This window comes from Mobula hypostoma (genome assembly GCF_963921235.1).
Source record: "Mobula hypostoma chromosome X1 unlocalized genomic scaffold, sMobHyp1.1 SUPER_X1_unloc_1, whole genome shotgun sequence".
NCBI lineage: Eukaryota > Metazoa > Chordata > Chondrichthyes > Myliobatiformes > Myliobatidae > Mobula > Mobula hypostoma.
Window position 1 is genome coordinate 906,504 of NW_026948165.1, and position 23,874 is coordinate 930,377.

General features: G+C 45.3%; 2 protein-coding genes across 2 annotated transcripts in view; one reads left to right on the forward strand and one right to left on the reverse strand.

Moving 5' to 3' along the window:
- Positions 1–23,874, reverse strand: part of LOC134341380 (NACHT, LRR and PYD domains-containing protein 3-like) — a 77,496-nt gene that overhangs the window by 39,018 nt on the left and 14,604 nt on the right. Inside the window, exons 6-8 of the mRNA XM_063039241.1 lie at positions 23,200–23,371; positions 23,058–23,090; positions 17,108–17,140 (exon numbers count right to left, since the gene is read on the reverse strand). Of these exons, the coding sequence (XP_062895311.1) occupies positions 17,108–17,140; positions 23,058–23,090; positions 23,200–23,371 (238 nt within the window). The remainder of the gene's footprint in view (positions 1–17,107; positions 17,141–23,057; positions 23,091–23,199; positions 23,372–23,874) is intronic.
- On the forward strand, positions 4,765–5,874 carry LOC134341381 (uncharacterized). The gene is made up of 2 exons (XM_063039242.1): positions 4,765–5,133; positions 5,173–5,874. Exons 1-2 carry the CDS (start codon positions 4,765–4,767, stop codon positions 5,872–5,874), a joined length of 1,071 nt encoding a protein of 356 aa, XP_062895312.1.

Below are 23,874 nucleotides of genomic sequence, written 5' to 3' on the forward strand. Positions count from 1 at the left end.
CACAGTGTGTCAGAAGCCTATCAGATGTGTGTAGGATCACAATGTGTGTCAGGACCCTGTCAGGGGTGTGTGGCATCTCACAGTGCGTCAAGTCCCTGTCGGGTGTGTGGGGTCTCACAGTGTGTCAGGACCCTGTCAGGAGTGTGTGGGGTCTCACAGTGTGTCAGGACCCTGTCAGGGGTGTGTGAGGTATCACAATTTGTCAGGACCCTCTCAGGAGTGTGTGGGGTCTGACAGTGTGTCAGGACATTGTCAGGGGTGTGTGGGGTCACGCAGCGTGTCTGGACCCTGTCAGGCGTGTCTGGGGTCTCACAGTGTGTCAGAACCCTGTCAGGGGTGGTCTCACAGTTTCAGGACCATCTCAGGTGTGTGTGGGATATCAATGTGTGTCAGGACCCTGTCAGGGGTGTGTGATGTCTCACAGTCTGTCAGGTCCCTGTCAGGGGTGTGTGGGGTCTCACAATCTGTCAGGTCGCTGTCATGGGTGTGTGGGGTCTCACAGTGTGTCAGGACCCTGTCGGGTTGTGTGGGGTCTCACAGTGTGTCAAGTCCCTCTCAAGGGTGTGTGGGGTCTCACAGTGTGTCAGGATGCTGTTAGGGGTGTGTGAGGTATCACAGTTTGTCAGGACCCTGTCAGGGGTGTGTGGGGTCTCACAGTGCGTCTGGACCCTGTTAGGAGTGTCTGGTGTCTCACAGTGCATCAGGATCTTGTTAGGGGTGTGTGGAGTATCACAGTGTGTGATCACCCTCTCGGGGGGGTGTTAAGTCTCACAGTGTGTCTGGACCCTCTCAGGTGTCTGCGGGATCTTAATGTGTGTCAGGACCCTGTCAGGGGTGTGTGGGGTCTCACAGTGTGTCAGGAACTTGTCAGGAGTGTGTGGTGTCTCACAGTTTGTCAGGTCCCCATAGGAGGTGTGTGGTGTCTCACAGTGTGTCAGGACCCTGCAAAGGTTGTGTGGGGTCTCACAGTTTGTCAAGTCCCTGTTAGGGGTGTGTGGGGTCTCACAGTGTGTCAGGACCCTGTTAGGGATGTGTGCAGTCTCACAGTGTGACAGGAGTTGTGGGGTCTTACAGTTTGACATGGAGTTGTGGGGTCTTACAGTTTGACAGGACAGTGTCAAGGGTGTGTGGGGCCTCACAGCTTGTCCTGACCCTGTAAGGGGTGTGTGGGGTCTCACAGTGTGTCATCAGTGTGTAAGTAAGCATGCAGGTACAGCAGGCAGTGAAGAAAGCTAATGGCATGCTGGCCTTCATAACAAGGGGAATTGAGTACAAGAGCAAAGAGGTCTTTCTGCAGTTGTACAGGGCCCTGGTGAGACCACACCTGGAGTACTGTGTGCAGTTTTGGTCTCCAAATTTGAGGAAGGACATTCTTGCTATTGAGGGAGTGCAGCGTAGGTTCAAAAGGTTATTTCCCGGGATGGCGGGACTGTCATATGTCGAAAGATTGGAGCGACTGAGCTTGTATACGCTGGAATTTAGAAGGCTGAGAGGGGATCTTATTGAAACATATAAGATTATTAAGGGATTGGACACGCTGCAGGCAGGAAGCATGTTCCCGCTGATGGGTGAGTCCAGAACCAGAGGCCACAGTTTAAGAATAAGGGGCAGGCTATTTAGAACGGAGTTGAGAAAAAGCTTTTTCACCCAGAGAGTGGTGGTTATATGGAATACTCTGCCCCAGAAGGCTGTGGAGGCCAAGTCTCTGGATGCTTTCTGGATACTGATAGTGGATAACCAGCCATGATCACAGTGAATGGCCGTGCTGGCTCGAAGGGCCGAATGGCCTCCTCCTGCACCTATTGTCTATTTTCTATTTCCTATAGGACCCTGTCTGTGCTGTGTGGGGTCTTACAGTGTGTCAGGACCCTGTCAGGTATGTGTGGTGCCTCACAGTGAGTCAGGATCGTGTCAGGGGTGTGAGGGGTCTCACAGTGTGTCAGGACCCTTTCATGTGTGTGTGGTGTCTCATAGTCTATCAGGACCCTGTCAGTGGTGTGTGGGGTCTCACAGTGTGTCAGGACCCTGTCAGGTGTGTGTGGGTCTCACAGTGTGTCAGGTCCCTGTTAGTGGTGTGTGGGGTCTCACTGTGTGTCAGGACCGTGTCTGTGCTGTGTGGGGTCTTACAGTGTGTCAGGACCGTGGCAGTGGTGTGTGGGGTCTCACAGTGTGACAGGACCCTGACAGGGGTGTGTGGGATTTCACAGTGTGTCAGGACCCTGTGAGTGGTTTGTGGTGTCTCACAGTGTGTCAGGACCCTGTGAGTGGTATGTGGGGTCTCACCGTGTGTCAGGACCATGTCAGTTGTGTCTGGGATCACACAGTGTGTCAGTACCCTGTCAGCGGTGCGTGGGGTCTCACAGTGGTCTGGATCCTATCAGGTGGTTTTGGGTCGAACAGAGTGTCAGGACGCTGTCAGCGGGGTGTGGTGTCTCACAGTGTGTCAGGACCCTCTCAGGGATTGTGGAGTCTCATAGTGTGTCAGGACCCTGTGATGCGGAGTGGGGTCTGACAGTGTGTCAGAGACCTGTCAGGGGTGTGTGGGGTCTCACAGTGTGTCTGGAACGTCTCCGATGTGTGTGGGGTATCACACTGTGTCAGGATCCTGTGACTGGTTTGTGGGGTCTCACTGTATCTCAGGATTTTGTCAGTAATGTGTGGTGTCTGACAGTGTGTCAGGTCCCTGTCAGTTGTGTGTTGTATCTCACAGTGAGTCAGGACCCTCACAGGGGTGTGTGGGGTCTCACAGTGAGTCAGGAACCTTTTGGGTGTGTGTGCGGTCTCACTGTGTTTCTGATCCCAATGAGGGGTGTGTGCGGTCTCACAGTGTGTCAGGACTCTTTTGGGGTGTGTGGGGTCTCACAGTGTGTCAGGACGCTGACAGGTGTGTGCTGGGTCTCAGAGTGTGTCAGGACCCTGTGAGGTGTGTATGGGGTCTCACAGTGTGTCAGGAAACTTTTAGGGGTGTGTGGGTGTCACGGTGTAGCAGAACCCTGCCAGGAATTTGTGGTGTCAGACAATGTGTCAGGACCCTTTGCGGGGTGTGTGGAGTCTCCCAGTGTGTCAGGACCCTGTCAAGGTTGTGTGGGGTTGCACAGTTTGTTAGGGGTGTGTGGCGTCTCACAGTGTGTCAGGACCCTTTCAGGTGTGTGCGACGTCCACAGTTTGTCAGGACCCTGTCAGGGGTGTGTGGGGTCTCACAGTGTGACAGGACATTGTCAGGGGTGTGTGGTGTCTCACAGTCTGTCAGGTCACTCTCAGAGGTGTGTGGGGTATCACAATGTGTCAGGATATGGTCAGGCGTTTGTGGGGTCTAACAGTGTGTCAGGACCCTGTCAGGAATGTGTGGTGTCTGACCATTGTCAGGGGCCTGTCAGTTGTGTGTCGCGTCTCACAGGGTGTCAGTAACTTGCCAGGGTTGTGTGGGCTCTCACAGTGTGTAAGGATCTTGTTGTGGGTGTGTGGGGTATCACAGTGTGTCAGGACGCTGTTGTCGTGTATCTCACAGTGTGTCAGAACCCTCTCAGATGTGTGTGGGATCACAATGTGTGTCAGGACCCTGTCAGTGGCATGTGGCGTCTCACAGTGCGTCAGGTCCCCGTCATGGGTGTGTTGTGTCTCACAGTGCGTCAGGACCCTTTTGGGGTGTGCCGGATCTCACAGTGTGTCAGGATGCTGTCCGGGGTGTGTGGGGTCCCACAGTGTGTCAGGTCGCCGTCCGGTGTGTGGGGTCTCACAGTGTGACAGGACCCTGTCAGGGATGTGTGAGTTTTCACAGTGTGTCAGCACCCTGTGAGTGGTTTGTGGGGTCTCACACTGTGTCAGGACCCTGTGAGTGGTTTGTGGGGTCTCACCGAGTGTCAGGACAATATCAGTAGTGTCTAGGATCACACAGTGTGTCAGTACCATGTCAGGGGTACGTGGGGTTTCACAGTGTGTCAGGGTCCTGTCAGGGGGTTTCGGGTCTCACAGTGTGTCAGGACCCTGTCAGGGGTGTGTGGGGTCTCCCAGTGTGTCAGGACCCAGTCAGTGGTGTGTGGCGTCTCACAGTGTGTCAGGTCCTGTCGGGGTGTGTTGTGTCTCACAGTATTTCAAGTCCCTGTTAGGGGTTTGTGGGGTCTCACAGTATGTCATCAGTGTGAAAGCAAGCATGCAGGTACAGCAGGCAGTGAAGATAGCTAATGGCATGCTGGCCTTCATAACAAGGGGAATTGAGTATAAGAGCAAAGAGGTCCTTCTGCTGCTGTACAGTGCCCTGGTGAGACCACACCTAGAATATTGTGTTCAGTTTTGGTCTCCAAATTTGAGGAAGGACATTCTTGCTATTGAGGGAGTGCAGCGGAGGTTCACGAGGTTATTTCCCGGGATGGCGGGACTGTCATATGTCGAAAGATTGGAGCGACTGAGCTTGTTACTCTGGAATTTAGAGGGATGAGAGGGGATCTTATTGAAACATAAGATTATTAAGGGATTGGACATGCTGGAGGCAGGAAGCATGTTCCCGCTGATGGGTGAGTCCAGAACCAGAGGCCACAGTTTAAGAATAAGGGGTAGGCCATTTAGAACGGAGTTGAGGAAAAGCTTTTTCACCCAGAGAGTGGTGGATATATGGAATGCTCCGCCCCAGAAGGCTGTGGAGACCAAGTCTCTGGATGCTTTCAAGAAAGAGATGGATAGAGCTCTTCAAGATAGAGGAATCAAAGGTTGTGGGGAGAAGGCAGGAACTGGATACTGATTGTGGATGATCAGCTATGATCATAGTGAATGACGGTGCAGGCTCGAAGGGTCGAATGGCCTACTCCTGCATCTATTGTCTATTGTCTATTTTCTATGGGACCTTGTCTGGGGTGTGTGGTGCCTACCAGTGTGTCACCACCCTGTCAGGGGTGTGTGCGGTCTCACAGTGTGTCAGGACCCTGTCAAGGTTGTGTGGGGTCTCACAGTTTGTCAGGGGTGTGTGGTGTCTCACAGTGTGTCAGGACCCTGTCAGGTGTGTGCGGCGTCCACAGTGTGTCAGGTCGCTGTCAGGGGTGTGTGGGGTCTCACAGAGTGTCAGGACCCAGTCAGGGGTGTGTGGGGTCTCACAGTCTGTCAGGACCCTGTCAGGTGTGTGCGGCGTCCACAGTGTGTCAGGTCGCTGTCAGGGGTGTGTGGGGTCTCACAGAGTGTCAGGACCCTCTCAGGGGTGCATCGGGTCTCACAGTTTGTCAGGACCCTGTCAGGGGTGTGCGGGATCTCACAGTGCGACAGGACATTGTCAGGGGTGTGTGGTGTCTCACAGTCTGTCAGGTCACTCTCAGAGGTGTGTGGGGTATCACAATGTGTCAGGATATGGTCAGGCATTTGTGGGGTCTAACAGTGTGTCAGGACCCTGTCAAGAATATGTGGTGTCTGACCATTGTCAGGGGCCTGTCAGTTGTGTGTCGCGTCTCACAGGGTGTCAGTAACTTGCCAGGGTTGTGTGGGCTCTCACAGTGTGTAACGATCTTGTCGTGGGTGTGTGGGGTATCACAGTGTGTCAGGACGCTGTTATCGTGTATCTCACAGTGTGTCAGAGCACTCTCAGATGTGTGTGGGATCACAATGTGTGTCAGGACCCTGTCAGTGGCATGTGGCATCTCACAGTGCGTCAGGTCCCCGTCAGGGCTGTGTTGCGTCTCACAGTGCGTCAGGACCCTTTTGGGGTGTGTGGGGTCTCACAGTGTTTCTGAACCCTGTGAGGGGTGTGCCGGATCTCACAATGTGTCAGGATGCTGTCCGGGGTGTGTGGGGTCCCACAGTATGTCAGGTCGCCGTCGAATGTGTGGGGTCTCACAGTGTGTAAGGACCCTGTCAGGGGTGTGTGGGGTCTCACGGTGTGTCAAGTCCCTGTGAGTGGTTTGTGGGGTCTCACAGAGTGTCAGGACAATGTCAGTAGTGTCTGGGATCACACAGTGTGTCAGTACCCTGTCAGGGGTGCGTGGGTTTTCACAGTCTGTCAGAGTCCTGTCAGGGGGTTTCGGGTCGAACAGTGTGTCAGGACCCTGTGAGGGGTGTGTGGGGTCGAACAGTGTGTCAGGACACTGTCAGGAGTGTGTGGTGTCTCACAGTGTGTCAGGACACTGTCAGGGGTGTGTGGGGTCTCACATTGTGCTAGGTCCCTGTCAGTGGTGTGTGGGGTCTCACGGTGTGTCAAGTCCCTGTTAGTGGTGTGTGGGGCCTCACAGTTTTTCAGGACCCTGTCAGTGATGTGTGAGGTCTCACTATGTGTCAGGAACCTCTCATGGGTGTGTGGGGTCTCACTGCGTGTCAGGACCGTGTCTGTGGTGTGTGAGGTCTTACAGTGTGTCAGGACATGTCAGTGGTGTATGGGGTCTCACAGTGTGACAGGACCCTGTCAGGGATGTGTGAGTTTTCACAGTGTGTCAGGACCCTGTGAGTGGTTTGTGGAGTCTCACAGTGTGTCAGGACCCTGTAAGTGGTTTGTGGGGTCTCACAGAGTGTCAGGACAATGACAGTAGTGTCTGGGATCTCACAGTGTGTCAGTACCCTGCCAAGGGGTGTGTGGGGTCTCACAGTGTGTCAGGGTCCTGTCAGGGGGTTTCGGGTCAAACAGTGTGTCAGGACCCTGTCAGGGGTGTGTGGTGTCTCACAGTGTGTCAGGACACTGTCAGTGGTGTGTGGCGTCTCACAGTGTGTCAGGTTCTGTCAGGGGTGTGTTGTGTCTCACAGTGTTTCAAGTCCCTGTTAGGGGTTTGTGAGGTCTCACAGTGTGTCATCAGTGTGAAAGCAAGCATGCAGGTACAGCAGGCAGTGAAGAAAGCTAATGGCATGCTGGCCTTCATAACAAGGGGAATTGAGTACAAGAGCAAAGAGGTCTTTCTGCAGCTGTACAGTGCCCTGGTGAGACCACACCTACAGTATTGTGTTCAGTTTTGGTCTCCAAATTTGAGGAAGGACATTCTTGCTATTGAGGGAGTGCAGCGTAGGTTCACAAGGTTAATTACCGGGATGGCGGTACTGTCATGTGTCGAAAGATTGGAGCGGCCGGGTTTGTATTCTCTGGAATTTAGAAGGCTGAGAGGGGATCTTATTGAAACATAAGATTATTAAGGGATTGGACACGCTGCAGGCAGGAAGCATGTTCCCGCTGATGGGTGAGTCCAGAACCAGAGGCCACAGTTTAAGAATAAGGAGAAGGCCATTTAGAAAGGAGTTGAGGAAAAGGTTTTTCACCCAGAGAGTGGTGGATATATGGAATGCACTGACCCAGAAGGCTGTGGAGGCCAAGTCTCTGGATGCTTTCAAGAAAGAGATGGATAGAGCTCTTAAAGATAGTGGAATCAAAGGTTATGGGGATAAGGCAGGAACTGGATACTGATAGTGGATAATCAGCCATGATCACAGTGAATGGTGGTGCTGGTTCGAAGGGTCAAATGGCCTACTCCTGCACCTATTGTCTATAGGACCCTGTCCGGTGTGTGTGGTGTCCCACAGTGTGTCAGGACCCTGTCAGGGGTGCGTGGGGTCTCGAAGTGTGTCACCGCCCTGTCAGGGGTGTGTGCGGTCTCACAGTGTGTCAGGACCGTGTCAGAGGTGTGAGGGGTCTCACAGTGTGTCAGGACCCTGTCATGTGTGTGTGGTGTCTCATAGTCTGTCAGGACCCTGTCAGTGGTGTGTGGGGTCTCACAGTGTGACAGGACCTTGTTAGGGGTGTGTGGGGTCTCACAGTGTGTCAGGACCCTGTCAGGGGTGTGTGGGGTCTCACAGTGTGTCAAGAACCTGTCAGGGGTTGGTGCGTTCTCATAGTGTGTCAGGACCCTCTCAGTGGTGTTTGAGGTATCACAGTGTGTCAGGACCCTTTTGGGAGTGTGTGGGGTCTCACAATGTGTCACAACCCTGTCAGGGGTGCGTGGGGTCTCAAAGTGTGTCACCACCCTGTCAGGGGTGTGTGCGGTCTCACAGTGTGTCAGGACCGTGTTAGAGGTGTGAGGGGTCTCACAGTGTGTCAGGACCCTGTCATGTGTGTGTGGTGTCTCATAGTCTGTCAGGACCCTGTCAGTGGTGTGTGGGGTCTCACAGTGTGACAGGACCTTGTCAGGGGTGTGTGGGGTCTCACAGTGTGTCAGGACCCTGTCAGGGGTGTGTGGTGTCTCATAGTCTGTCAGGACCCTGTCAGTGGTGTGTGGGGTCTCACAGTGTGACAGGACCTTGTCAGGGGTGTGTGGGGTCTCACAGTGTGTCAGGACCCTGTCAGGGATGTGTGGGGTCTCACAGTGTGTCAAGAACCTGTCAGGGGTCGGTGCGTTCTCATAGTGTGTCAGGACCCTCTCAGTGGTGTTTGAGGTATCACAGTGTGTCAGGACCCTGTTGGGAGTGTGTGGGGTCTCACAATGTGTCACAACCCTGTCAGGGGTGTGTGCGGTCTCACAGTGTGTCAGGTCCATGTCAGGTGTGTGTGGGGTCTCACAGTGTGTCAGGACCCTGCCAATGGTGTGTGGGTTCTGACAGTGTTTCAGGACCCTCTCAGGTTTGTGTCCTGTCTCACAGTGTGTCAGGAGCCTGTCAGGGGTGGGAGGTGTCTCACAGTGTGTTAGTACCCTGTCTTGTGTGTGTGGGGTCTCACAGTGTGTCAGGAGCCGGCCAAGTTTGTATCGTGTCTCACAGTGTGTCAGGAGCCTGTCAGGGGTGGGAGGTGTCTCACAGTGTGTCAGTACCCTGTCTTGTGTGTGTCTGGGGTCTCACAGTGTGTCAGGGGCTGGCCAGGTGTGTGTGGGGTTTCACAGTGTGTCAGGAGCCTGTCAGGGGTGTGTGGGGTCTGATAGTTTTATAGGATGTTGTCAGGGGTGTGTGTCAGCCATTCACCTGAATAATAAGTTTACCGTCCTGGATACTGTTGGCGGGGACGACCGACCAAGTGTGAGCCACGGTGGCAGGGCCTCCGGCACTGAGTCTGACCCTGTGGTGCAGAAGGGTGGGACGGAGAAGAGGAGAGCTGTCATCATTGGAGACTCTATAGTCAGGGGAGTAGACTGGAGATTTTGTGGACGTGAGAAGGACACCCGCATGGTTTGTTGTCTCCCGGGTGCCAGGGTCCGGGATGTCTCTGACCGGGTGCACAACATCCTGGTACGAGAGGGAAAGCAACCAGAAGTGGTGATACATGTTGGGACCAACGACATGGGCAGGAAGAGGGATGAGGTCCTGAAGTGTGAGTTTCGGGAACTAGGCAGAAGGCTGAAGAACAGGACCTCAAGTGTGGCGTTCTCAGGATTGCTGCCAGTGCTACGTGACAGTGATGGTAAGAATTGGAGGAGATGGCAGTTGAATGCGTGGCTGAGAAGTTGGTGCAGGGAGCAGGGTTTTAGATTTTTGGATCATTGGGATCTCTTCTGGGGAAGGTGGGACCTGTACAGATTGGATGGGTTGCACCTGAACTCCAGGGGGAGCAATATCCTTGCAGGCAGGTTTGCTGGCATGCTCCGGGAGGGTTTAAACTAATTTGCGAGGGGGATGGGACCCAGAGCGATAGAGCAGTGAAAGAAGTGCATGGAGTAAAGCCAGATCGAACATACAGAGAGGCTTTGAGGAAAGAGAAGCAGAATAAACGGTGTAAAGACAGTAAGGTAGAAGGGCTGAAATGTGTGTACCTCAATGCAAGAAGCATCAGGAACAAAGGTGATTAACTGAGAGCTTGAATACATACATGGAATTATGATGTAGTGGCCATTACAGAGACTTGGCTGGCACCAGGGCAGGAATGGATTCTCAATATTCCTGGATTTCAGTGCATTAAAAGGGATAGAGATGGGGGGAAAGGGGAGGATGGGTGGCATTACTGGTCAGGGATACTATTACAGCTACAGAAAGGATGGGTAATGCAGCAGGATCCTCTTTTGAGTCAGTATGGGTGGAAGTCAGAAACAGGAAGGGAGCAGTTACCATATTGGGGGTATTCTATAGGCCCCCTGGTAGCAGCAGAGATACAGAGGAGCAGATGGGGAGGCAGATTTTGGAAAGGTGCAAAAATAACAGGGTTGTTATCATTGTTGACTTTAAGTTCCCTAATATTGATTGGCACCTGAATATTTCCGAGGGTTTAGATGGGGCAGAGTTTGTTAAGAGTGTCCAGGATGATTCCTGTCTCAGTATGTTGACAGGCCGACTAGGGGGAATGCCATATTAGATCTAGTACTAGGTAATGAACCGGGTCAGGTCACAGATCTCTCAGTGGGAGAGCATCTGGGGGACAGTGACCACCGCTCCCTGGCCTTTCGCATTATCATGGAAAAGGATAGAATCAGAGAGGACAGGAAAATCTTTAATTGGGGAAGGGCAAATTATCAGGCTATAAGGCTGGAACTTGCGGAGGTGAATTGGGATGATGCTTTTGCAGGGAAATATACTATGGACATATGGTCAATGTTTAGGGATCCGTTGCAGGATGTTAGGGATAAATTTGTCCCGGTGAGGAAGATAAATAATGGTAGGGTGAAGGAACTATGGATGACAAGTGAGGTGGAAAATCTAGTCAGGTGGAAGAAGGGAGCATACATGAGGTTTAGGAAGCTAGGATCAGATGGGTCTATGGAGGTATTTAGGGTAGCAAGAAAGGAGCTTAAGAAGGGGCTGAGAAGAGCAAGAAGTGGGTATGAGGAGGCCTTGGCGAGTAGGGTAAAGGAAAACCCCAAGGCAGTCTTCAATTATGTGAAGAACAAAAGGATGACAGGAGTGAAGCTAGGTCCATTTAGATAAAGGTGGTAAGATGTGCCTGGAGGCTGTGGAAGTGAGCGAGGTCCTCAATGAATACTTCTCTTCAGTATTCACCAATGAGAGAGAACTTGATGATGGTGAGGACAATATGAGTGAGGTTGATGTTCTGGAGCATGTTGATATTAAGGGAGAGGAGGAGTTGGAGTTGTTAAAATACATTAGGACGGATAAGTCCCCTGGGCTAGACAGAATACTCCGCAGGCTTCTCCATTAGGTGAGGGAAGAGATTGCTGAGCCTCTGGCTAGGATCTTTATTTCCTCGTTGTCAACGGGAATGGTACCGGAGGATTGGGGGGAGGCGAACGTTGTCCCTTTGTACAAAAAAGGTAGTAGGGATAGTCCGGGTAATTGTAGACCAGTGAGCCTTACATCTGTGGTGGGAAAAATGTTGGAAAAGATTCTTAGAGATAGGATTTATGGGCATTTAGAGAATCATGGTCTGATCAGGGATAGTCAGCATGGCTTTGTGAAGGGCAGATCGTATCTAACAAGCCTGATAGAGTTCTTTGAGGAGGTGACCAGGCACATAGATGAGGGTAGTGAAGTGGATGTGATCTACATGGATTTTAGTAAGGCATTTGACAAGGTTCCACATGGTAGGCTTATTCAGAAAGTCTAAAGACATGGGATCCAGGGAAGTTTGGCCAGGTGGATTCAGAATTGGCTTGCCTGCAGAAGGCAGAGGGTGGTGGTGGAGGGAGTACATTCAGATTGGAGGTTTGTGACTAGTGATGTCCCACAAGGATCTGTTCTGGGACCGCTACTTTTCGTGATTTTTATTAACGACCTGGATGTGGGGGTAGAAGGATGGGTTGGCAAGTTTGCAGACGACACAAAGGTTGGTGGTATTGTAGATAGTGTAGAAGATTGTCAAAGATTGCAGAGGGACATTGATAGGATGCAGAAGTGGGCTGAGAAGTGGCAGATGGAGTTCAACCCAGAGAAGTGTGAGGTGGTACACTTTGGAAGGACAAACTCCAAGGCAGAATACAAAGTAAATGGCAGGATACTTGGTAGTGTGGAGGAGCAGAGGGATCTGGGTTACATGTCCACAGATCCCTGAAAGCTGCCTCACAGGTAGATAGGCTTATGGGGCGTTGGCTTTCATAAGTCGAGGGATAATGTCTAAGAATCACGATGTAATGAAGCAGCTCTATAAAACTCTGGTTCGGCCACACTTGGAGTACTGTATCCAGTTCTGGTCAGCTCATTATAGGAAGGATGTGGAAGCATTGGAAAGGGTACAGAGGAGATTTACCAGGATGCTGCCTGGTTTAGAGATTATGCATTATGATCAGAGATTAAGGGAGCTAGGGCTTTTCTCTTTGGAGAGAAGGAGGATGAGAGGAGACATGATAGAGGTGTACAAGATATTAAGAGGAATAGATAGAGTGGACAGCCAGTGCCTCTGAACATCTGGAGAGGAGTGATGCTTATGTGAGAATGCTGTTCTTGGACTATAGTTCAGTATTCAACACCATCATTCCCTCCAGGCTTGACAAGAAGCTCAGAGACCTCGGCCTCGACCCTGCCTTGTGCAGCTGGATCGTGGAGTTCCTGTCAGATCGCCAGCAGGTGGTAAGAGTGGGCTCCCTCACCTCTGCCCCTCTGACACTCGATGTAGGTGCCCCTCAGGACTGTGTCCTAAGCTCCCTCCTTTACTCTCTGTATACCCATGACTGTGTCGCCACCCACAGCTCCAATCTGCTAATTAAATTTGCTGACGATACTATATTGATTGGCCAAATCTCAAATAATAACGAGGTAGCCTACATAGAAGAAGTCATCACCCTGACACAGTGGTGTCAAGAAAACAACCTCTCCCTCAATGACGCAAAAGCAAAGGAGCTGGTCACAATGTCGCGAAAACAAGAGGAATGGAGACAGGCTGACCCCTATTGACATCGATGGATCTGGGGTTGAGAGGGTGAACAGCTTTAAGTTCCTCGGCATTCACGTCACTGAGGACCTCACATGATCTTTACACACCAGCTGTGTGGTGAAAAAGGCACAACAACACCTCTTTCACCTCAGATGGTTGAGGAAGTTTGGTATGAGCCCCCAAATGATAACGATTTTCTACAGGGGCACAATTGAGAACATCCTGACTGTCTGCATCACTGCCTGGTATGGGACCTGTACTTCCCTTAATCGCAGGACTCTGCAGAGAGTGGTGTGGACAGCCCAGTGCATCTGCAGATGTGATCTTCCCACTACTCAGGACATTTCAGAGACAGGGTGTAAAAAGGGCCCGAAGGATCATTCTGAACCCAAGTCTCACCAAGCACAAACTGTTCCAGCTGCTACCATCCGGGAAACGGTACCGTAGCATAAAAACCAGGACCAACAGGCTCCGGGACAGCTTCTTCCACCAGGACGTCAGACTGATCAATTCACGCTGATACAACTCTATTTCTACAAGTGTATACATAAACACACGCTCACCGAGCACACACTTTACTGTAATTGTGCTGCTGGCACAGAAAAACAATTTTCAGGACATGTGTCCATGATATTAACTCTGATTCTGAGAATTTTTATCTGGCTGTTATCTCATTTTTTTAGATCTGTTATTCATCATACTCATACTGTCCTCGTTCATATCAATCTAAGTGTGCTCCAGTACACATGGTGTTTTCTAGAAACTGTTGTTTAAGTTCTTATTTTTCTTTGCATATTTTCCAGATCTGTTTCTGACCAGGATATTAAACCAAAATTATACGTCAATATGGGCATAGTGAGTGTTTACTACCTTTGTTATATTTTTACTGTTCAGCTCTGTTTGGCAGATTTTCTTGATCCTTGATGTAAATTCAGATTTTCTTCAGACTTGAAGTAAATTTTGTTGGAAGGTTTTTCTTTATCACACGATTATCTATTTTCTTTGCTTATTGATATCCTAAATATATGCTTCATATTCTGTTGCATTGTATCCTGAAGCTCTGTTTGATATTCTACTGGCTCTATTGCAACATTCTTTATGTTTCATGCTCTGTACTTTTCAAGTCTAAAGTTTATGCTTATATCTTTGGAAATTAGTTCCATTATTTGAATTATTCGTTTTAGCTTTGCTGATGCAAGAGCAAATAATTTCAAATCATCAATGTATAGCTCTGTCAAGGCATAATTCGTATTTTTACCTGATTTGGTACCTGATTTTTGTCCGTTTCAGTAAATTATGAGCAGGTTTATAGCCAAACAAAACCATACTAGCCTTAGTGAGTCTCTCTGGAAAATCCCTCAATTTATTTTGATAATGGTGGTTCTTTCTTTATGGTTGTTAATAGGACGATTATTTTACACCAATGCTACATCAGATGTTGTAGAGAATCAAATGTTTTTGATAGACAGTATAACATTGAAAGATTTCTGCTTTCCACAGGGTTGGAAATAGAATTACATAATCTGTTATCTGTTGTTCATACCCGAACGGTATTCTTTCTGCTGTCCTGTGAGTATATTATGGTTATCTAAGTGAGTTGTTATTAGTTACAAGATGCACGATGCTACAGTTATATAATTGTCTTATTGTTATTAAGAGCCAATAATAACCATTCAATGGTCTTATAAATGCAGAATTAAAGCTGTCCTTGCGTCTTGTGGTACATACATTCAGCCTTTTATATCTTCTGCCCCAAGGGAGTATGAAAGAGAGAATGTTTGAGGTGGTTTGGGGCTCAGCAGCAAGGCGTTGGGCGGGGTTTGCGTCTTGCCAACTTGATTGAGTTCCTCCAGGAGGAGACAAAGGTGATGGATGAAGTTACACATGGATGTTGTCTACTTGTATATTGGTAGTCTTTGACAAGGTCCCACATGGGAAACTCATACAGAAAATTAATATGCTTGGGAACTGTATGAATTTTCCTGGCTGACGGGGTCCCACACTGGGAGAAATTTCTTGGCTGGCGGGCGGTGAATCTGTGAAATTGTTGTCATAGACGGTGAGGAAGACACGTCATTGGATATAATTAAAATGCAGATCGGTATCTTCCTGATTCGGAAGAGCGTCAACTGTTACAGAAGGCAGGATAATGGGGTTGAGAGAAATTGAGGAGCAAATTCACTGAGCTGATTGGCTTAATTCTTAAGTCTTCTGGTTTTAGGGAGCATCTGGAGTATTGTATTCGCTTCTGATTGTCCAGCTTTTAGAAGGATTGGAGAGGGTACAGACAGGTTCATCAGGGTGTTGCCTGGATTCGGTGGCATGTACTACAAGTAGAGGTTTGATAAACTTGGTTTGTTTACTCTGGAGTTAGAACAGAGATCTGACAGAGGTGTACAAGTTTGAGAGATAAGAGTTTGGGTCGACAGCCTGTGTTTTGTTTGTTTGTTATTTTTTACATAAGACTGGTGTCTAATACCAGAGGGCATTTTGTTAAGGTGAGATGGGGTAAATTTACAGCAATTATGGGTAGATTTTTTCACAGAGTTGTGGGTGCCTGGAATTCGTCTGGGAAAACATGGCTTTGTGAAGGGAAGGTCGTGCCTCACGAGCCTAATTGAGTTTTTTGAAGAGGTAACAAAAAGAAATTGATGAGGATAGGGTGGTAGATGTGGTCTACATGGATTTTAGCAAGGCATTTGACAAGGTCCCCCACGAGAAATTCATCCAGAAAGTCATGAGGCATGGGATCAGTGGAACCTCTGCTGTTTGGATAAAAAAAATGGCTTACAGGAAGAAAGCAGAGGGTAGTAGTGGAAGGAAAGTATTCTGCCTGGCGGTTGGTGATTAGTGGAGTGCCGCAAGGATCTGTCCTGGGACCCCTGCTCTTTGTGATTTTTGTAAATGACCTGGATGAAGAGGCGGAAGGATGGGTGAGTAAATTTGTGGATGACACAAAGATTGGAGGAGTTGTGGATGGAACTGTAGGTTGTCGAAGGTTACAAGAGGATATAGACAGGATGCAGAGTTGGGCAGACAAATGGCAGATAGAGTTCAATCCGGTTAAGTGTGAGGTGATGCATTTTGGAAGGACAAACCAGAAGGCTGAGTACAACGTTAATGGTCGTTACTTAAGAGTGTGGATGAACAGAGGGACCTTGGGTTCAAATCCATACATCCCTCAAGGTCTCTGCATGGGTTGATAGGGTAGTTAAGAAGGCCTATGGAATGCTAGGCTTCATTAATAGGGGGACTGAGTTCAAGAGTAGAGAGGTCATGTTGCAACTCTACAAATCTCTGGTGCAACCAAACTTAGAGTATTGTTTTCAGTTCTGGCCACCTCATTATAGGAAGGATGTGGAAGCTATGGAGAGGGTGCAGAGGAGATTTATCAGGATGTTGCCTGCATTGGAAAACGAGTCTTGTGAGGCAAGGTTAGCAGAGCTGGGACTTTTCTCTTTGGAGCGTAGAAGGATGAGAGGGGACTTGATAGAGGTCTACAAGATTATGAGAGGCATGGGTAGGGTGGAGAGCCAGTACCTGTTTCCCAGGGCACGAATAGCAAACACCAGAGGGCGTATGTACAAAGTTAAGGGAGGGAAGTTTGGGGGAGACATCAGGGGTAAGTTTTTTACACAGAGGGTTGTGGGTGCCTGGAATGACTTGCCAGGGATGGTGGTGGAAGTTAAAACATTAGGGGTATTTAAGAGCCTTTTTAACAGGCATGTGGATGAAAGAAAAATAGAGGGTTACGGGGTAGTGTGGGTTTAGTACGTTTTTTAAGGATTGTATGGGTCGGCACAACATCGAGGGCAAAGGGCCTGCACTGTGCTGTAGTATTCTAGTGTCTAGTGTCTAGGGTCATGTCGGAGGCAACTATGTTAGAGATGCTGCTAGTTATACATGAATGTGCAGGAAATGCAAGGATATGATCAATAATATAAGAAAGGATACCAAAGTATTTTTTTTTCTTTCACCAGATATATAAAGAGGAAAGAAGGGAGAAGGTCGATATCGGACCACTGGAAAATGCTGTTGTAGTTGCAGTAACAGGTGAAAAAGAAATGCCAGACAAACTCTGTGGAAGTCACTAGCGGAATTACAAAAGGTAAAGAAAATCAGCGAACAGAATTGCATGTAGTGCTATTAATAAGGAAAAGGAGCTTGGAAGATGAAAGATCTGAAGATAGAAAAGTCACCTGGACTGGGTCATACAGTGTATCAGGAGCCTGCCTGGGGTGTGTGGGCATTCCCAGAGCATTAGGACCTGGAGTGAAGGCTTCAGCAGAACCAACAGATGGATTAATGGAAAAATAAAATGTAGAATATTCAGGCTGCAAAGAGAGATTCTTTGAATTGTTACATGCATCCAGAGATCAGCAAATGTCTGATGGTGAATTTTGATTCCTAGGTTTCGCCAAGTCACAGACTAACATTTGACATGTGGTTTGAACTGTGCATTTCATCACTCACCTATCAGTTGAGTGGGTAATTCAGATAACCCTTCGCCAATGCTTATGTATTCTTGCCTTTAAATCTTTTATTGAGTAAGTATACAAAAAAGGTAAGCCATATAAACATTAATACAATGTTAAAGTATAATAAAATTCCAAAAGATAACAATACCAAAAAGAAAATACTACAAACAATGTAATTTAAGCATAAGAAACCAAGATAACATAATAGTATACTAGATTTTATATATATCAATGGAAAAAAAAAGAAAAAAAAACCCCAAAAAAAAACCCACCGTGCAACTAACTAAAAGCAAAGCAAAGCAATGGGCTAACTTGAAACCAAACAGAGTTAAACTTAAAATCACGTCCTCAATCCCGACCTCCATTAAAACAGTGAAGAAAAAACAAGAAGGGTAAATATTACATTAAATGAAAATATCGAATAAAAGGTCCCCAAATCTGTTCAAATTTAAATGAAGAATCATAAAGGTTACTTCTAATTTTCTCCAGATTCAAACATAAAATCGTCTGAGAAAACCAAAAAAAGGTAGTTGGAGCATTAAGCTCTTTCCAATGTTGTAAAATACATCTTTTCGCCATTAAAGTAAGAAATGCAATCATTCTACGGGCTGAAGGGGAAAGATTACTAGAAATTTTAGGTAGTCCAAAGATAGCAGTAATAGGGTGAGGAGAGATATCTATATTTAATACCTTAGAAATAATATTGAAAATATCTCTCCAAAAAGTTTCCAAAGTAGGGCAAGACCAAAACATATGAGTTAAAGAGGCTATCTGCCCCGAACATCTATCACAGAAAGGATTAATATGCGAGTAAAAACGCGCTAACTTATCTTTGGACATATGTGCTCTATGAACCACTTTAAATTGAATTAGGGAATGTTTAGCACAAATAGAGGAAGTATTAACTAATTGTAAAATCTGCCCCCAATCATCCACAGAAATGGTAAGCCCCAATTCCTGTTCCCAATCTACCCTAATCTTATCAAATGGAGCTTTCCTAAGTTTCATAATAATATTATAAATCATAGCCGATGCACCTTTCTGACATGGATTAAGGTTAATTATCGAATCTAAAATATATATAGGAGGAAGCATTGGAAAGGAAGAAAGTATAGTACTTAGGAAATTTCTAACTTGTAAATATCTAAAAAAATGTATTCTTGATAAGTTATATTTATTAGATAATTGTTCAAAAGACATAAGGGAACCATCTAAAAATAAATCCAAAAACCGTAAAATACCCTTAGTCTTCCAAGTTTGAAAAGCGCGATCCGTAAAAGAGGGAGGAAAAAATATGTTACCTAAAATAGGAATCGCTAACCCGAATTGATTAAGATCAAAAAATTTTCTGAATTGAAACCAAATGCGCAAAGCATATTTAACTATCGGGTTAGAGACCTGCTTAAGACGTTTCGAATCAAAAGGAAGAGAGGAACCTAAAATAGAACCAAGTGTATAACCCTGAACAGATTGTAATTCCAATGCTACCCATTTAGGAATAGATAGTATGTCCCGGTCAAGTAACCAAAATTTCATATGTCGAATATTAATAGCCCAATAATAAAATCTAAAGTTAGGTAATGCTAAACCTCCATCTCTCTTAGCTTTCTGTAAATGTATTTTACCCAGTCTCGGATTCTTATTCTGCCAAATAAATGAAGAAATTTTAGAGTCAACTTTATCAAAAAAAGATTTAGGAACGAAAATTGGTAATGCCTGAAACACATATAAAAATTTTGGCAAAAAAAAACATCTTAACTGCATTAATACGACCAATCAAAGTTAAATATAAGGGAAACCATTTAGATGAAAGTTGAGTAATATGGTCTATTAATGGTAAAAAGTTAGTCTTAAATAAATCTTTATGTTTACAAGTAATTTTAATCCCAAGATATGAAAAGTAATTATTAATCAATTTAAATGGAAATTTATAATATAAGGGAAGATGTTTATTAATCGGAAAAAGTTCACTCTTACTAAGATTTAATTTATAACCTGAGAAAAGACCAAATTGTGCTAATAACTCTAAAACAGCAGGAATGGATCTCTCAGGATTAGAAATATATAAAAGTAAATCATCAGCATAGAGTGATAATTTATGGGACTTTAATCCCCGAGTTATCCCAGAAATATTTGAAGATTCTCGAATAGCAATTGCAAGAGGTTCTAATGCAATATCAAATAATAGGGGACTAAGAGGACAGCCTTGTCGAGTACCACGAAAGAGAGGAAAAAAAGGTGAGTTTAAGGAGTTAGTACGAACCGAGGCTACAGGGGAGTGATATAACAGTTTAATCCAGGATATAAATTTCAAGCTAAAATTAAACATTTCAAGCACCTTAAATAAATAAGGCCATTCTACTCTATCAAAAGCTTTCTCGGCATCTAGAGAAATAACACACTCAGGAACATTTTGTGAGGGAGTATAAACGATATTTAACAATGTACGAATATTATAAAAAGAGTAACGACCTTTAATAAAACCCGTTTGGTCTTCCGAAATAATAGAAGGGAGTACTTTTTCTAGTCTATTTGCTAATAACTTAGAAAAAACTTTAGAATCAACATTTAATAAAGATATTGGTCTATAAGATGCACATTGAGCAGGGTCTTTATCCTTCTTTAGTATTAAAGAAATTGATGCTCTATTAAAAGATTCCGGAAGTTTACCAAGTTTCAAAGAAGCCTCAAAAACCTTATAGAGCCAAGGAATCAATAAAGAAGCAAAACATTTATAAAATTCAACGGTAAACCCATCAGGGCCAGGAGCTTTCCCCAGATTCATAGAAAAAATAACATTCTTAATCTCATCCATTGTAATGGAAGTATCTAATAAAGAAGACATATCCTGTGAAATCAGAGGGAAGTCTAACTTATCTAAAAAATCATTCATATATTTAGAATCTCGAGGAGACTCTGATTGATATAAAGAAGAATAAAAATCACAAAAGGTTTGATTAATCCCCACATGATCCAATATCAATCGATCATTTTGGTTATAAATCTGATTGATTTGAGATTTAACATAATTAGATTTCAATTGATTAGCCAGCAGCTTGCCAATTTTATCACTGTGAACATAAAAATCACTTCTTGTTTTCTTTAATTGGTTTACAATCGAGGACGAGAGTAGTAAACTGTGTTCCATTTGAAGTTCAGTTCTTTGTTTGTATAGCTCCTCAGAAGGAGCCATAACATATTTCTTATCAATTTCTTTAATCTTGTCCACAATTACCATCTCCTCCTGCTTCTGTTTCTTCCTCAAAGCAACGGAATACGAAATAATCTGACCCCGAATATAGGCTTTAAAAGTGTCCCAAAGAGTGTTAACCGAAATATCTTCTGTATGGTTAATTGTAAAAAAAAGCTCAATCTGTTCATTCATAAAATTAACAAAGTCCGAGTCCTGAAGCAACAGCGAATTAAAACGCCATTGTCTATTGTTTGGTATATTGGCCATAATTTTAATAGAAAGCTTAAGTGGAGCATGATCCGAAATGGTTATAGAATCATAATCACATTTAATCACTGAAGGAATGAGACGAGAATCAATGAAAAAATAATCAATTCTTGAATAGGAATGATGAACATGTGAAAAGAAGGAAAAATCTTTTTCCTGAGGATGCAGAAAACGCCAAATGTCCGTCGACCCAGAATCAGAAAGGAAAAAATTAATCAAATTTGCAGATTTATTAGGTAAAGTCCGTAAAGGAGCCGAACGGTCCAAAGCTGGAGATAAACAGGTATTAAGATCTCCGCCCCAAATCAATGAAAACTCGTTCAAATTCGGAAACTGATCAAACAATGATTTATAAAATTCCGGACAATCCATATTAGGAGCATAAACATTAACCAAAACTACTTTTTTATTAAATAATAAACCACTAACCAATAAAAATCTACCATTCGGATCAGAGATAATATCCTGTTGTATAAAAGTAACTGAGGAGTCTATAAAAATAGAGACGCCTCGAATCTTAGCATTGGAGTTCGAATGAAATTGTTGTCCCTTCCAGAATTTGAAAAAACGTAGTCTGTCCCCCCTCCGTACATGGGTCTCTTGTAAAAATAAAATTTGTGCTTTAAGTCTCCGGAACACTTTAAAAACTTTTTTCCTTTTAATAGGATGATTAAGACCATTAGTATTCCAGGAGACAAAATTAATAATAGACTCCATAAATCCTAAAGTCAACCCATAACAAGGAGGATTGACAATAGGCGCGACCCACAAACCCGGAGGGGAAACAGAACATACAAAAGATACCGGGGAAAAGGACGCAACCAATACTTCAATAATGTATATAGCCCAAAGAGAAACAAACTAAAACGTGAAGCCCCTCCCACCGCCCCCCACCCCAGGACCCCAAGGCGAAATCTAAAGCAGACCCGCCAGAAAGAAGCAAGCGCTAAAACTACCCCCATGACTTCCGGTATACGCTCCCTAAAAAAAAGGTATAAATATGAAAAGGATCAGCTAATTGTAAAACAGTAAAAAAATAAGTAAAAAAAAGTTAGCTCAATTAAAATACACACAGAACAGAACAAAAGCCGGAAAGTATATATTAAAAAAAAAACCACAATAAACCTCAAACTCATGAATAGACACAGCAACAAAAAAAATAGGATTATTAACATAAAATGATTATAAAAAGCAAAACAGAATAAAATTTAAAAAAAACTACAAAATTTAAGGCCGCACAGGAAATACGTAAGATGACAAAAGGGAAGTAACCACCCAGAATCCCCTGGGAAAAGAAAGAAATGACGCAGTTAAAAAGAAAGTTTAGCAGCCATATTAAGAAATCGAAAGTAAACTTTTCTGCCCAAATAGGGCACAGAAAAGTTAAAACCAACCAATTCACAGCCTCCGATCAACGGAGAAAATTAAAAAAAGGCAATTAAGATGTTGAAGATGAAAGTTGATCCAGATAACTCTGGGCATCCGATGGAGAATCAAAAAAACGAAGGGCTCCATCTAACATGCGAATCCTTAGACGTGCAGGGTACAGCAGCGCTGGTCTTAAATCCATCTTATAGAATTCCGACATCACGGATCTGTAACGGACCCGTTGGTCCCAGATTGGTTTACTGAAATCTTCCACGAATCGGAACTTAAGATCCGAAAAATCAATGAAACCTTTAGATCGAGCGAATCGAAACAGTCTCTCCTTGTCTTGAAAGTAATGAAAACGTAAGATAACATGCCTAGGTCTATCTGACCTAGACGAGTATGATGGAATTCTGTGAACACGATCCAGTAGCGGTGGTTGGTCAGGAAATACAGTAGGGAATGCATCTTTTAAAAGTTGGGAGAAATATTTCATAGGGTTGTTAGCTTCCACGGCTTCCCTGACGCCAATCATTCGTAAATTCTGCCGTCGCATTCTAGATTCCAAGTCAGAGTTTTTAAAAGTCAAAAAGTCAAGTTTCTTCTTCATTACATTAATTGTTTCTTCGACTTTCCCCATCTTAAGCTCACTTTGTTGCGCGGATTTTTGAAGACCAGATATAGCCGACTGATGTTCCGCAATACATGTTTGCATCTTATCAATTAAATCGGCAATTTTCTGGAACTTAGTTGAGATTTCCGTATGAATCAGGTCTTTAACAGAGCCCATAATTTCTGTACGAATCATCTCCCTAACAGAGGTTGAAATTTCCCTCTGAATTAACTCCGATATAGCTTTCAAAGTCACCGGTGATTCAGTCGGAGGGAGATCCGTAGCTTTCGGTTTAACCGGAGGTTTACCATCCTTGCCGTCTTTCCCGTTCTTAGACATAGCCGATCTCAGTATCATCCAATTGTCAGAGAATTCAGTTTAATTCAAAGTATTGTAAAAATTGATGCCTTAATAGTTAATTAAAGTATAGCTGACCATAGAGAGAAAAAACTCAGAGGTAATGGAGCGAGTCAAGAACGCGACTTCACTCCATGAGCGCTACCGCGCCAATGCTTATGTATTCTTGTGGATCAGGACCTGTTTAAATATTTAAAAAAAAATCCATGGAAGCAGAGCTAAAACAATTAAAATAACTAAAATGTTTATTTCAATGTGCCTTTGTGTTCAGTGCGTATTTTTAACGTACCGAGGTCCTCAATTTCCCTCAGTATTCTGTCCAACTTCGGTAACTCAGTCCTCCAAGTCACAAAGGATTCCCACATCGCCCTCCGGGCCCGGGAGCCTTTGCCCATCACCAAACTGAGGAAGAGTCTGGAACTCTCTGCCCGGTTTCCCTTCTCTGTCAGTTCAGTGACTTTCTAGAAAAGGAAAGTAATAAATTTACCGCGGAGCAGACAGTCAGACGGACATGGAGAATGTGCAGGAAAATATCTGTTCATGGTCCCAGTAGCTTCAGAACAGATGCAGTCACTGGGCTGCTGCCTGGTCTTCTCTGGGTTTAGTCTTTAACAATGAAACAGTAAATGAAGGAAATTATAAATCAATATTGTGTAAGAATAAGGATTTACTGACACCCTACAGTATATTTAATGTGATTAATTTCCTCGATCTGTCAATGTGTAGCATTGCATCAACAAGATTTGACAACAAGGATAGAAGAGAGAGGAGAGCGAGAGAGCAAAATAAAATGGATGGCGGGCATCACTGAATCGTGACTGAAAGAAGATCATATTTGTGTGCTCACATCCAAGCATAAATATTGAATAGAAAGGATAGGCAGGTAGGTGAAAGGGTTGGGTTGAATCTGTTGCCATTAAAAATGATAGGTCCTGAGAACGAGGTGATATCAAATTGGACGATG